The 13,307-nt window shown below is 46.8% G+C and overlaps 1 protein-coding gene across 1 annotated transcript; it reads left to right on the plus strand.

Annotated features, from left to right (window-relative positions):
- Positions 1-1,626: 1,626 nt before the first annotated feature.
- On the plus strand, positions 1,627-12,542 carry LOC134038046 (myelin regulatory factor-like protein). The gene is given in 29 exon segments (XM_062483641.1): positions 1,627-1,889; positions 2,501-2,589; positions 3,079-3,169; positions 4,035-4,550; positions 4,736-4,841; positions 5,038-5,143; positions 5,146-5,185; positions 5,605-5,800; positions 5,997-6,073; positions 6,236-6,346; positions 6,573-6,663; positions 6,957-6,980; positions 6,982-7,158; positions 7,346-7,408; positions 7,410-7,455; positions 7,590-7,699; positions 7,918-8,078; positions 9,117-9,188; positions 9,304-9,393; positions 9,551-9,622; positions 9,735-9,781; positions 10,103-10,188; positions 10,405-10,453; positions 10,554-10,603; positions 10,605-10,639; positions 10,980-11,054; positions 11,213-11,321; positions 11,588-11,662; positions 11,866-12,542. Coding segments are annotated over 28 exon segments (2,838 nt in total). The 5' UTR covers positions 1,627-1,889; positions 2,501-2,513; the 3' UTR covers positions 11,953-12,542.
- The last annotated feature ends 765 nt before the right edge of the window (positions 12,543-13,307 follow it).

Consider the following 13,307-nt stretch of genomic DNA (forward strand, 5'->3'; position numbering starts at 1 on the left):
CACAAAACAAAACAAATATCCACGAGCCAAATCAGCAAACTCAGCCACAAAGAAAATCAAAGCAAAATGTTCCCAATTCCACAACCACTGAGGAGACAAAATCCAATTATTTACGTCTCATGTTGAAAATTTGCTCTAATGGACGGAGAGAGAGAATAAACAAAAGCCAGCGAAAGGAAACAAAAGAATACGATTTCTAATTAACATGAAAGAGGAAACAGAGGGCTGCGTTAGTAAACCCATCTTTCATCCCTTTTCTCATCCATCTCCCTCCGCCTCCCTCATCCGACCACTCATTAGTTTGTTGCCCGCCGTTGACGTGCCGGAAAGTGGGGAAACGCTAGCTTTCACAGCTCGCAGTCTCCTTAAATTTAATGTCAACAGATTTAACATTTCGCCACAGTTTTTCAGCGTTTTGTCGATTTTATTGTTCATTAAGCTTCGTCGGCCGCAGCCCCCCCCCCCCCCCCGCATCCTCCTCTTGTTCAAGGGGCTCCGTTTGTGTCGTCTTGGCTTTGAAGATCACAAAGGCTGAGACAATAATTAGGTTTTGTGTAATTACAGCGTGTGCTTAATGAGAGCTTTCAGGGGCCTGTCTGGCCCTATCTCTCCTCTCTCGTCTCCACCAACCCTGCTCAGTCATTAGGCCCATATTAACCTTCCTCTATCACACTCACTGAGAGACCAGGGAAGCCAAGATTCTATCGCTGTAGGCCCACACACACACACACACACATGCACGCAAACACGCACACACACACAAAGAAGAGAAAGACAGGGAATGAGAGAGAGAGAGAAAGAGAGAGAGAGAGAGAGAGATCTAGTATTAAAAAGCACTTTAATGTATAGTGGGGAAATAACTGTAGGAAAGTGATGATAAATTCCCTTTCATTTAATGTGATCTGAGGTTGTATTATATAGGGAAGTGGTCAGCACCACTTCTGAACACTAAAAGGATAAGGGCTGGGCAAGATTATTAAACTTTTCACTTGTTGTCTCATACAGGACATCTGTTCTTCATTGAGTAGTCAGGGCCAGGTATTCTTCTATACTGCAGGTGGCTTAGTGGCTGTGGTCTGCAACGTGACCACTAGAGGTCACTCTGGCTCAAAAGATTCCTGCGACCCCTCTTCAGAAAGTGGAAAGAGGAAGTGCTTGGTGCTGAACCCTGGGATATGGTGGTTGCCCATATACAACCAGAGCACCTGCTCCCACAGTATCTAGGAGGTGGGGGGACTACCTTGAGATCAGGGGCAGTATGGAGGACCTAGGGGACAGCATTTTACATGTTAGATCAGAGAGCCCTCCAAGAGGGTGAGGTATGAGGAAATAAGTGAAATTTCTCAAAAGTGTGTACCCTGTCACAGTGAGGACAGTAACTGCACTGTATGACAGCACAGACTCCATAACAGTCTGTTTGCCTTTGAGCCAACAGAGATAAGATACACTGCGTTCTTCAATCCTGCAATTATACCTCATCTTGTCATGAAAGCCTTCTTTATGACCCAGTGCAAGGACAACTGATTCACACACACACACACCCTCACACACTCCTGCACAAAGACACACATAATACACAGGTGTACGCCTGCGCAGGTTATATGATTGACTTTTACCTTTTAGTCTTCAGTTCAAGGTACACAGGAGAAAGATTGGCTCGACGGACAATACCATAAGGGGGAACATTAGGAATATCCCCTAAAACACTGCAGGGGAAACAGGCCCAGACAAGCAGAGGGTGACACATGAAGATGGACTAAGAGCAGTTTCAGAGTTTGAAGGGTCTGTTTACACAAATGGATTGTACCTGATCCGTCGATCCGACGACGCAGGAAAGGACGACAACTTCACCAACAGACAGGGAGACGCCATCTTGGAGGAGAGAGCAGGTACGTGACTCCTCGCTGGCTGCCCTGTCAAGGGAACGTTTGTTTTTAACACTTTGTAGAATCAATCCGATTTTGTACGGCCATCGGAAAAGAGTAAAGGAGGGAAGAAGGAGAGGAGAAAGAAGAACCCTATTTGGAGTTTGAACTTCTACTGTGTTTGTCTAACTAGAGGATTTACAGTAAACCGTGTTTCCAGTATATGCGATTAAATAATTAAATATCGACAAACCTTAGAATGGAGAGTGTAACCACAGGTAAGTCTCTGTTTGCCAGGCTTCAGGATGGCTCCACGGTCATTAACCCAATGAGCCGGAATACATGAAAGCAGTGATGTCACAGGTGCAGATGGTTGGGCTGGCGGAAGAATCTAGATGCAGAAGGCTAACTTCTTTTGTTCAGCCAGAGAACCATGCAATAATGTATTAGCTGTGGTTGCGATACCATAGGTAGAGCTCGGCCACAGCCCACCAGCTTAACCATGTCACAATGTGACACAAGTGGGATAGATCTGGAGAACCACACCTCTCCTAAGACCCAGATGGGGTTTCCAACAGTCTGAAGCCTGGGCCTGGCCTGTGGTTTCACCCCCGCCTGACAGCTCTGTTCTTCAGGCAGACAGGTACCATGGAGCCCCTAGAAGGAGTCAGGGTGCCTGTGGATGTGCTGGGGGAGAAAGAGGCTCTGCAGCAGTTCTTTGACGGTAAGACATGGTGGTCTACAGCCAATGAAATGACTTCTGACCTTTTCGTTCCTCTTCTGACCTCTTTTTGGTACTGTGACATAATTCACTTGGGGATCACATGATGACAGTCAAAAGTCATCAGTATGAGGAGTGTGTGCGTGTTCCTGTGTATGTGTGTGTGCCATGTGTGTGCGGTCAAGGTGCTCATGTCATAGACCTCCATGCAGCAGTCCCAGGGCAATTGAAAGGTGTGTGTAGGCCGCAGGTGTGGAGGCTATGACATCAGCTCTGACATCACGTTGAGCCGGTGTGATTGTTATCTTTGAGTCATCAAATCAGGTCTCTGACTACACAACAGCAAACATAACATTCCTTACTGCTTCTACTGAAACCTTGTTTGGGGAAGCTGTATCTTGTTAGGTTCTCCTGGCTTTTGTGTTCCCTTGACATATTTAGAGGAGTCAAACCAGTCAAACAATCCATGTCCGTGTGTGTGTGTGTTCCCAGGTCAGGACATGAGTGGGGTCCTGGAGAGCACTGTGGTGGACACCAGCATGCTGGAACAGTACCTCAGTAACGACATGGACCCCATTACCTTGTAAGTGGCTTCCTGTCACTGCACTGTGTTCAGCAGGCGTGGGCCTCGGACATGGGTCATTTTCTCCTGGCGTCGACCTGTCTATTCTCCTTCTCTCTATCTACATCTCGGGGAGAGTTCTACTGGAAGAGCTTTATTACCAAAACCAATAATCTGTGTTGTCTGTCTGTAATCAAAGTCAAAGTGCATCGTGCAGCAGTGAGGTGGTCGAAGGCTGTTTGCAAACAGTTCAAAGGCTGGTGTTTCCCCCTGATAATGACAGAGAAAATCGAATATCCAGTTGCTGGTATAAAACACCTCCAAGTTCTACTGCCCATCAACAGCGCAGGCTTTTAGGACCCAGAGCTTTCTCCAGAGGGAGGCTTGGTTATATATTCACCAAGCAAAACAATCTACTCTCTGGCCTGGTAAACCATGCCCATTTCATCAACTCACCTTTTTTATCTCTCCACGGGTCAGTTATGTGGGCTTTTTAACAATCCGATGGCCCGCCCACTCGCCGGCCGTTAACCTGCCAGTAACTTCCTGCCTTGGCGCCATATGTTAAACCGACTAGCCAATCAGAGTATTCTAATATGTTATAGGCTCATTCCTAGTATGTGATTGACATTAGCATGGTTTATATTGGAGGATTTAAAGATGTGATATATACTAGGTGGACTGCACTGTCAATTTAATTCTCGTCAGCTAGAGTATGAACTTCCCTTAAAGAAAGTGAACCAGGAGTCCTTAAGTCACATTTGGAACCTATAACCAAACATGAAGCATATGTGATGAGGTGCATTCTGTCTGGTCCATCAGTCTTACAACAATCATTAGCTGCTGTTGCAGATCCTGAGTTTAAACCAGCCCCTCGTCTCCGCAGCATCCTGCCTGAGTCTCCACCAGACTCCGGATCTGAACCCTGCTCTCCTCCGCAAGTCAATTGGTCAAATGAGCAGGTCAACCAGGAAGTTCACCAGCATCCAGCCTCATCCTGTCTTTTCAAAGAGCAGGTTCCTGCGGCCCACCCGGGGCTGCCCCCCCACCTGCAACTCAAGGGTCTGACTAACACTTATATAAAATCCCCCCCAGCCCCTGTCTCTGTCCCAGGACCGTCCCTACACAGCTCCCCCCATCACCCCTATTACCTGAGTCCTGCAGACAGCTACATGCAGTCCAACACCCCTGCACCACCCCTGATCCAAGAGACTCTTCAACGACGCACACCAACCCAGCCCCAGCCCCAGCCCCAACTACAGCCCCAGCCTCAGCCTCGGTCTCCACATCTGGGTCCTGAAAATATGTACACTAAACGGAAAGCCCCTCAGGCCCCAGGAACAGTCTGCCCTCCAAATCCTGACTATTCCTACCTGCCCCGCACCCCTGGACAGCACGCTGGGTGAGTCACACTGTTGCCCTATTGGTCTAATGTTTACGTGAGAAGTGCGTGACACCAGGGTTTATTCCAGTCATGAGGAAGCGGAAGGTGAGAGCTGACAGTCTCCTCTCAGTCCCATCTCAAGCTGTACTGGGAGAAAACTTCCTAAGAGACATGAACCAATCAGAATGTCTCCTACCCTTTAGGGCTTTCCCAGCAGACAGGAAGAGGAGGAGGTCGGAGTCCTTCGAAGGTTTGTCGGACCACAGACTCTACCCTGACCCCATCAGAACCAAGGCTTCTTATGGTAACGTTCTGCCCTAGCTACCTATCCTATTCTCCCCTGTTTCCTGTCACGCGGGTTTACATTAAGAGGCTCCGCCCCCATTTTGTTCACAAGCTCTTCATATAAAGATATGTAATATGTGGTTGTAAGTGTGAGTGTTTGTATGTGTGCATGCATGACCCCTGAACCCTGTGCTATTCCCTCATTCCAGTAGGGTCCGAGAGTGAAGGAGGAGGAGGAGGAGAGGGGGCCTTCTATGACAGCGATGGTGCCAATGGGAATGTAGGCATGTGTCCCAACCAGCTCCTGACCTGGGAACACTTCAGCCTGCCCAGTGGTGCTCTCTCTACAGCACCAACTACCACACTCTGTAAGGGACTTCCTCTGGGCCTCACAACTGTAACGTTTGATCCAATATTATGCATAGTTTACATAGTTTATACTGCTTACTTTACAAAGACATTACATTTAATCATTTAGCAGACGCTCTTATCCAGAGAGACTTACAGTAAGTACAGGGACACTCACCCCAAGGCAAGTAGGGTGAAATGCCTTGCCCAGGGACACAAAGTCAAATGGCACGGCTGGGAATTGAAACCGGCAACCTTCTGATTGGTAGCCCGATTCCCTAACCGCTCAGCAGTCAATAATACAACATAGTTGTATTATTGACATGGAATTATATGATGATGATGAGAATAAAGGACAATAAAGGTCATAAAGGAAATAAGATAAATGAGCAGTCATTTCTGATAAAACAATAAAGTGCAGCTTCCTGCTTCTCCCCAGGCCCTCCCCTGGTTACCATGTCGACACTGATAAAGGCTTCAACTACTCGCTGGCGGATGAGGCCTTTGTGTGCCAGAAAAAGAACCACTTCCAGGTCACAGTTCACATAGGCATGGTGGGAGACCCCACGTATGTCAAGACTCCGTCTGGCCCCGCCCCCGTAGAGAGCTTCCAGGTCAAGGTGTTTGGGGTCAAGGTAAACACAACTTTCCAGGTGATAATCTGTAATCTACCACACTTGGATAGGTGGCTACCCGTGTCTCAGTACAGTGGACATTAATCCAGTTAAGTCAGATCAGGGATTTCTCTATGTTAGGGGATGGCAGAGACAGATAGAACCAGAAGCGAACCTTTTGACCAAAGGTCCAATGTTGTTGATCTTTACTCTGCAGCGAGAAGCTCCAGATCACCTGGTGACCATTGAACAGTCCCAGTCTGACCGCACCAAGAAGGCCTTCCTGCCTGTCAGGTGGGCTTCATGCTCTTCACATAGAGAACCAAACACCCACATCTTCCATGGTCCCACAGCACCAACATATTAAAGGGACAGCTCACTTAAAAAACTATTGACATGTCATCACTGCCCAGTTTACAAGATCGGAATGTGTTTTTTTTTTGTTTGTTTTTTCAGGGTGAGTTTGCCAGGAGATAAGATCACAAAGGTAACACTAGGAAGACTTCATTTCAGTGAAACCACAGCCAACAACATGAGGAAGAAGGGCAAGCCCAACCCTGACCAGAGGTTAGGCAACTCTGTCATCCTCCCTCCCCCTCTCTTTTTCCCTGCCTCTCTCTCTCTCTCTCTCTCTCTCTCTCCTCTCTCTCTCTCTCTCTCTCTCTCTCTCTCTCTCTCTCTCTCTCTCTCTCTCTCTCTCTCTCTCTCTCTCACTCTCTCTCTCTCTATTTCTCTTTCATTCTGTATCCCCTTTGTTGTCACTGACTGACAGGCCTGTGTGTGTGATTGGCAGGTACTTCATGATGGTGGTGGGTCTATATGCTACAGTGGGGGAGCAGAGCTACCTCCTGGTTGCCTTGGTTTCCGAGAAGATCATCGTCAGGGTAAACACACTCTTCTTTCCAACTGACCAGTCAGGTTGCCCAGTTAATGATTAACTCACAGTTCTTGTTGTGACACACATTTTACACTGGACTGGTATTATATAATTACGGCAGGGCATTTTGATGTGAAGAGTGGAACACACTTAGCCTCAGAAACAAGATGATTGTCAACTCACAGACAAAATCTGAACGAGCTAAGACACAGGTCTCAGTTGCTCCTACACATTTGGATCCCTGAGATTGTTCAGAAGAAGACTAACTCCTCCTCCCTGCTGCTCCGCTGCCCTTGGCAGGCGTCCAACCCAGGCCAGTTTGAGACGGGACAGCGAGGTGATGTGGCAGCGTGGCGCAGGACCAGACACTGTGGTGGGCCACGGCAGGGTGGGCATCAACACGGACACCCCCGATGAGGCCCTGGTGGTCTGCGGTAATGCCAAGATCATGGGTGCTGTCATGCACCCCTCTGATCGCCGCGCCAAGCACAACATACAGGAGGTAGGACATGGTTGTTGGGGAGGGAGGGAGGGATGGAGGGGATGGAGGGAGGGAGGGATAAAGGGATGGAAGGATGGAGGGATGGAGGGATGGAGGGATAGAGGGATGGACGGAAGGAGGGCCAGCTTAACAGATGGATGAATGGAGGGAGGGATGGATCTTATCCACCCCTCTGCCTTGTCTCCAGGTGGACTCCACAGAGCAGCTGAAGAGGATAGCCCAGATGAGGATCGTGGAGTATGACTACAAACCCAGAGTTTGCTACCACCATGGGCATCGACCATGTCCACGAGACAGGTATTAATACATGAATCTACAGTCTCGTTTAACATATCTTTCAAATTGAAAATGTATGAATCAAGAGAGAGACCTGTCTGTTATTGGTTCATATTATTGATTGGTTGATCCCTTGTTGATGACCCTCCCCTCAGGTATAATTGCCCAGGAAGTGAAGGAGCTGCTTCCTACAGCTGTTAAAGAAGTGGGAGATATTACCTTCTCTGATGGAAAAAAGATACACAACTTCCTCATGGTCGACAAGGTATGTGTGTGGATTTGAGGGTGTTTCTGTGTGAGATAGGATGTCTGTGAGTTTCTGTCTGTCTGGTTATTCCTTCTATCTTTACTCCACAACATCGCGCAACTGCGACATATCTAGACTGGGTGCTGTGAAGGTCTTTGACGACTTCCCAACAAGATAGATAAAGAAGACTGAGATAAGGTCTCTAAAGTGACCCCACCCCTCTCTCCGCCCAATAGGAGCAGATCTTTATGGAGAACGTGGGGGCCGTGAAGCAGCTGTGCAAGCTGACTGACAACCTGGAGAACCGGATCCAGGAGCTGGAGGTGTGGAACACCCGCCTGGCCAAGCTGAAGAACATGGGCAGCCTGCGTTCCAGTGGCACAGTCCACTCTGCCGGGTGAGGACACTAGAGGGGAGGCTTGACTTCATGGAAGCCCAGGAGCAGGGCTTCTCCAAGCCTGGTGCTGGACAGCTGCCCTCCAGCAGGTTTTTGATGCAAAATCCAACACACCTAATTCTTATGATTAGTTTTTTTGATGGCAAAATCCAACACACCTAATTCTTATGATTAGTTCAAGTGTTGGATTCAGTTTGTTACAAGTGGGGTAACTGTAGCAATGCATATCAAAAATCTATAGGAAGGTATTTCTCCAGAACAGGGTTGGAGACCCCTTGCTGGAAGGAATTATCTTTCCGTAACTTTCACAGCAGTTTAGGGTAGATTAACTTGGCCTACCTGAATATTAGACAATATCATGTAACAATCGACTGAGTGTGAAGGTTTTTACATTTACATGTATTCATTTAGCAGACACTTTTATCCCAAGCGACTTCCAAGAGAGATCTATACAAAATTGCATAGGTCCATGATCATAAACAACGAGATAGCAACAAAACATTGGTGGGGTAGCCAAAACATGAAGCATACATTGTGAAAAGCACACAATGTATTTTAACTTTTAGGTTTACTTAAAGGTTTATTAGGGCACCTTAGCCCACATTATCAGTACTACATTCTGCATTCTTGATTCTAGACGATAGTCAGAATAAGAAACTAAGTTGTTTGTGAGCTTCAGTCAGTTAGTTTGAGTTTTGTATTGGCCACATTCCTGGTATGTGAGTCAAATGGAAAATAACTGTGAACTAAAAAGTGTTGGAGGGTTTATGCAACACTTAATGTCGTTAAGGTGTTTATGACCCAGTTAGTGGAACTACACACTATCACCCTGACCAGCAGGGTCAAGGACAACAACTCCTAAACTGCCATGACATGTTTGATACACAAAGACTGTAGTCTCGACGGCAGACATTTTCATGGAAATGTAGCAGCTACGTGGTTACCAGTATATGGGCTGTGAGGTAACCTTTTTAATGTTTAAGCTTATGTTTGTCTGTGTGATAACTGCCAACATTAACCAGCTTTGTTGTCACACAGGAAACCAAATAAACAATCCAGTGTCCCAACACTACCAAAAGAAGCCCAGCCCTCTAAAATCGGGGAGAGTGAGTTATTCAAACACACACACACACACACACACACACACACACACACAACACACACACTTGCATGCACACACACAAGCTCACATCTAAAACCCCTACAACCTCTGTCTGGTTTTCAGGGAGAAGTTATCTGAGAAGTACAGCCATTGTTTTCCATCACAAGGCTTTCAAGCCAGCATCATAACCCTGGTATCCACCATGGCCTTCTGGTGAGACCCAGCTATACATGAAACACAACACCAATGATATCTATACCTACTGGCCAGTTACTGTCCAGTGAAACCAGGCTTTATGCACCCTTACAGCTAAATGTGTGTGTGTGTGTGTGTGTGTGTGTGTGTGTGTACGTGTGTGTGTAACCAACAGCATCATTGCCATCACTGCTCTGTATATGCTGACACTGAGAGATGACAGCTTGGACACCTTTCCTGATATGGGGTAGGGTGGGGCGTGCCACTTACACTATAAGCACACACTCACTTGTCACCAAACCATGACATGTTCTTCAAAGACAACATTCATAATGACATGCTTTCTTCCTCCCATGCAGCAGTAACAGTTCAGAGGCCGTCACCACCACGTCCTTGCCAAGCACAGGTAATATCCCTGAAACTTTCCCTTCAGCTTGGAAACTTGAGTCTTAGAAACTTCCACTGACGTTCTAGAAACCTCCACGGGGCTGTATGGTAACACTGTCCACTGTCCACTGAGCCTGAGTCCATGTGCATGTCTGTCTGTGTCTGTGTGTGTGTGTGTGCGCGTGTGTGTGTGCGCGTGTGTGCGCGTGTGTGTGTGTGCGCGTGTGTGTGTTCGCGTGTGTGTGTGTGTGTTGCGCGCGTGTGTGTGTGTGTGTGTGTGCGCGTGTGTGTGTGCGCGTGTGTGTGTGTGCGCGTGTGTGTGTGTGTGTGTGTAATGCAGTGACCCCGACTTCCCCTGACCTCAACCCTGTGGAGGTGGACTTCTGTCAGATCCTGTACTGTGAGGAGGTCTACTGCTGTCCTCCTGTCAAGTGACGTCACAAACGCTACAATCGATGAACAGCACTCCCCTGACGACTGCTCCCTGACAGGTTACACAAACCACACACACACACAATTCACACTTGCAACCCTCAAACGTGTACGCAGACAAACCACACACATGCACATGAACCAAACGCACAACAAACAGCCAAACATGCTTGCTTTCAGATGCTCACATGTGCCACTTGTGTCTTGCAGAAAAAAGGAAAACAAAGCTGGTCTGACTCGCTGAAAAACTCCAGAGACTGTAAGTGATTGTGAAACCTGATCAGATCTATACATGGTCTCCTGTCTGTCCCTACTTGGTCAGGGCGCATGGTTCAACCCTGTCTGATGCTCTTTCTCAGGGACCAACACCACTATCCAGTCTTTCGTCATTAAAGAAAACCAGCAGGTTTATAGATAGCCGATACTGTATGAAGGGGAAGTGTGGGTAAGTTCCAATCAAACTGAGGGTTTTAATCCATTATTATGTTCAATCAGGTCAAAATTGCACAAATTACTATTTGCCACTAGATGGCAGCATAGTACATGAACCACACTCATTCATTGGACAAGGCCATAATATCTCTTTCTCTCTCTTTCTTTCTCTCTCTTTCTCTTTCTCTTCTCTCTCTCTCTCTCTCTCTCTCTCTCTCTCTCTCTCATCTCTCTCTCTTCTCTCTCTCTCTCTCTCTCTCTCTCTCTCTCTCTCTCTACTCTCTCTCTCTCTACTCTCTCTCTCTCTCTCACTCTCTCACTCTCTCACTCTCACTCTCTCTCTCCTATTCAAGGGGAGGAAATTACAGCTTCAGCATCCCCATCAGCAAGTTTGTTCCTGTCAACATGCGAATCACAGTCCAGATGAAGTGAGTTCAGCTGCATACAGGGTCTTGGTAGAGTCTCGGTCACGGTTAACTATCAGTTCATTAGCAAATGGGAGTCAACCGGGCCTGATATATTTAGTCTCTCTGAAGCCGTGATTGGTCAGTACCGTAGTTGACCACTAGATGTCTCTCTCTCCAAGCTCAACAGAGCTTCTGGTGATCCACATGTGCAAGTCTGACGAGTCAGCAACCTGCTCTGCTCTCATGGACTACAACCAGATGGATGGATATGATTTCATCAATTCACAGGTACAGAGGCCAGCACTTAAAGAGATTGAAACTTTCGATCTCCATATTACAAAACAGACCCTGTTATTTAGCACAGTGGGTAGAAGATGACTGGAGCCATGAGTGTGGTCATTGGTCTGAGATATGACTCCTCCCTCCCTCCCTCCCTCCCTCTCTCTCTCTCTCTCTCTCTCTCTCTCTCTCTCTCTCTCTCTCTCTCTCTCTCTCTCTCTCTCTCTCTCTCTCTCTCTCTCTCTCTCTCTCTCTCTCCCTCCCTCCCTCCACAGGGCTATGTACATGAGTGGCCCTTGCCCGTGGCTCGACTGTACCGGAGCTCCTATCACTTCCGCACTGCAGTGGCGGTATGAAGCACACACACATGCATTAACTGTGAACCATTCTGGCTTTAGTGCGAAATGCAAGCAGTTTAGTATGCCATTTTTATAGTGCCAACATCATAGTACTTTATCAGACACACTGTAACGGGACATTCATATTTTCTGACCCATTAAACAGTAGTGTAGCCATTTAAGACACAGGGTAAGTCTCTTCTCTCTGTCCCTAGGGCCAGGCTGACTGTTTGACTGACCATAACTACGCAGGGGCACTGTTCACAGACTACCACTTCTTCTTCCATCGCCACTGTAAATGAAGAGGAAGAGGAGGAGCTACTGTTCTGGAAACCTCCAAAGTGACTGTGAATCAGCCGACCTGCGGCCAGCTACCACAGAGTAGCTGTCAGACAGGTGAAACAGGTAGAAACCAGTCACCCGGCCCAGGCTCAGGAATATTCTCCCTCTAAATTAATACATATTTTTGTATTCTCTATAGCTCCTGGTCAGTTGAGGCTGTGTGCTTTGTGTCCAGTGATGTGTGTCCAGATAATGAGGATTTGGGTTCTGTTCATTGTCCTAATTTGCTTCAAGATTTCTGTACATAATTTACCTTTTCAATGCACTGGCAGTGAAGTTGTGTGTTAGATACGCAGTATATATTTATGAATATAGAAATATGTCATATCAGTTTGTTTTCCAGTTATCTGGTTAATTTGTGTGTTATGACTATATTGCACTACTTGAACAGAGATTAAAACAAAATAGCAGTAAATGGTGGCTGTTGTTTATAACTTAGTAGTTGGTACACATATAAACCAGTTATAACACATACACATCGGTTTGCAACACTGTGCAGTGTAGACTGCTTTCAGTATTTTAATCTTACATATTGACACATCTGTGAAGTTCAGTCAAGACATTCACGTGATTGATTTCACCATTTATTCATATACATGAGAATAGGTTTAACATTGGCGGAATGGATGTACATGGGGAAGCGCTCCCAGCCTCGATGCAGCATGCATGACATGAGGCAGGGAGCAACGAGTAATATCCCCCAACGGGGAGAACAGACAGACCACATGGGGGAGAAGGGGATGGTGGTGGGTGGCAGCAGCGCAGGACACTAAGGTTAGCGAGGACGGGTGTGCGTGCATGTGTGCGACTTTATAGCGCCGCCTATCGAGTTAAGCCTATAGGCTAAGAACACGGCGATGGGTGATATGACGCGCGCTGCCCGAATGCCATGCCTGAACTTGCTTCACTCATTTTGAGTCTGACCAAAAAAATGTTTTCTTATATTCATTTAAACACTGATGCAGATGTAATACTAACATATGTTGACTGTAGGTATTTTGAATTGTATTTTTGAATCCTTTAACATGAACCAATTTTTGTATCCTGGCTGTTGTGTTCTTATTAATAGGGTGGAAATCCATGCAAAATTACTATCAGACTGCTTTTCCAAATATGTCAAATGTAACGCTAATCACATTTTTGATTGGGGAAAACCTGTTGTGACCAAATGCAATCTAATTTCCTTCCTGGCTTGTCAATCTTGTCCTATCACATGGTCCATGCCCACCAGGAGGCGGGATCAGAAGAGGGTAGACCAGAGTGGATAGCAGAAGACAAACACCCATAATCCTCCCTGACAGCTGTACTAATCCCC

Source organism: Osmerus eperlanus, chromosome 17 (assembly GCF_963692335.1).
Source record: "Osmerus eperlanus chromosome 17, fOsmEpe2.1, whole genome shotgun sequence".
NCBI classification, from domain to species: Eukaryota; Metazoa; Chordata; class Actinopteri; order Osmeriformes; family Osmeridae; genus Osmerus; species Osmerus eperlanus.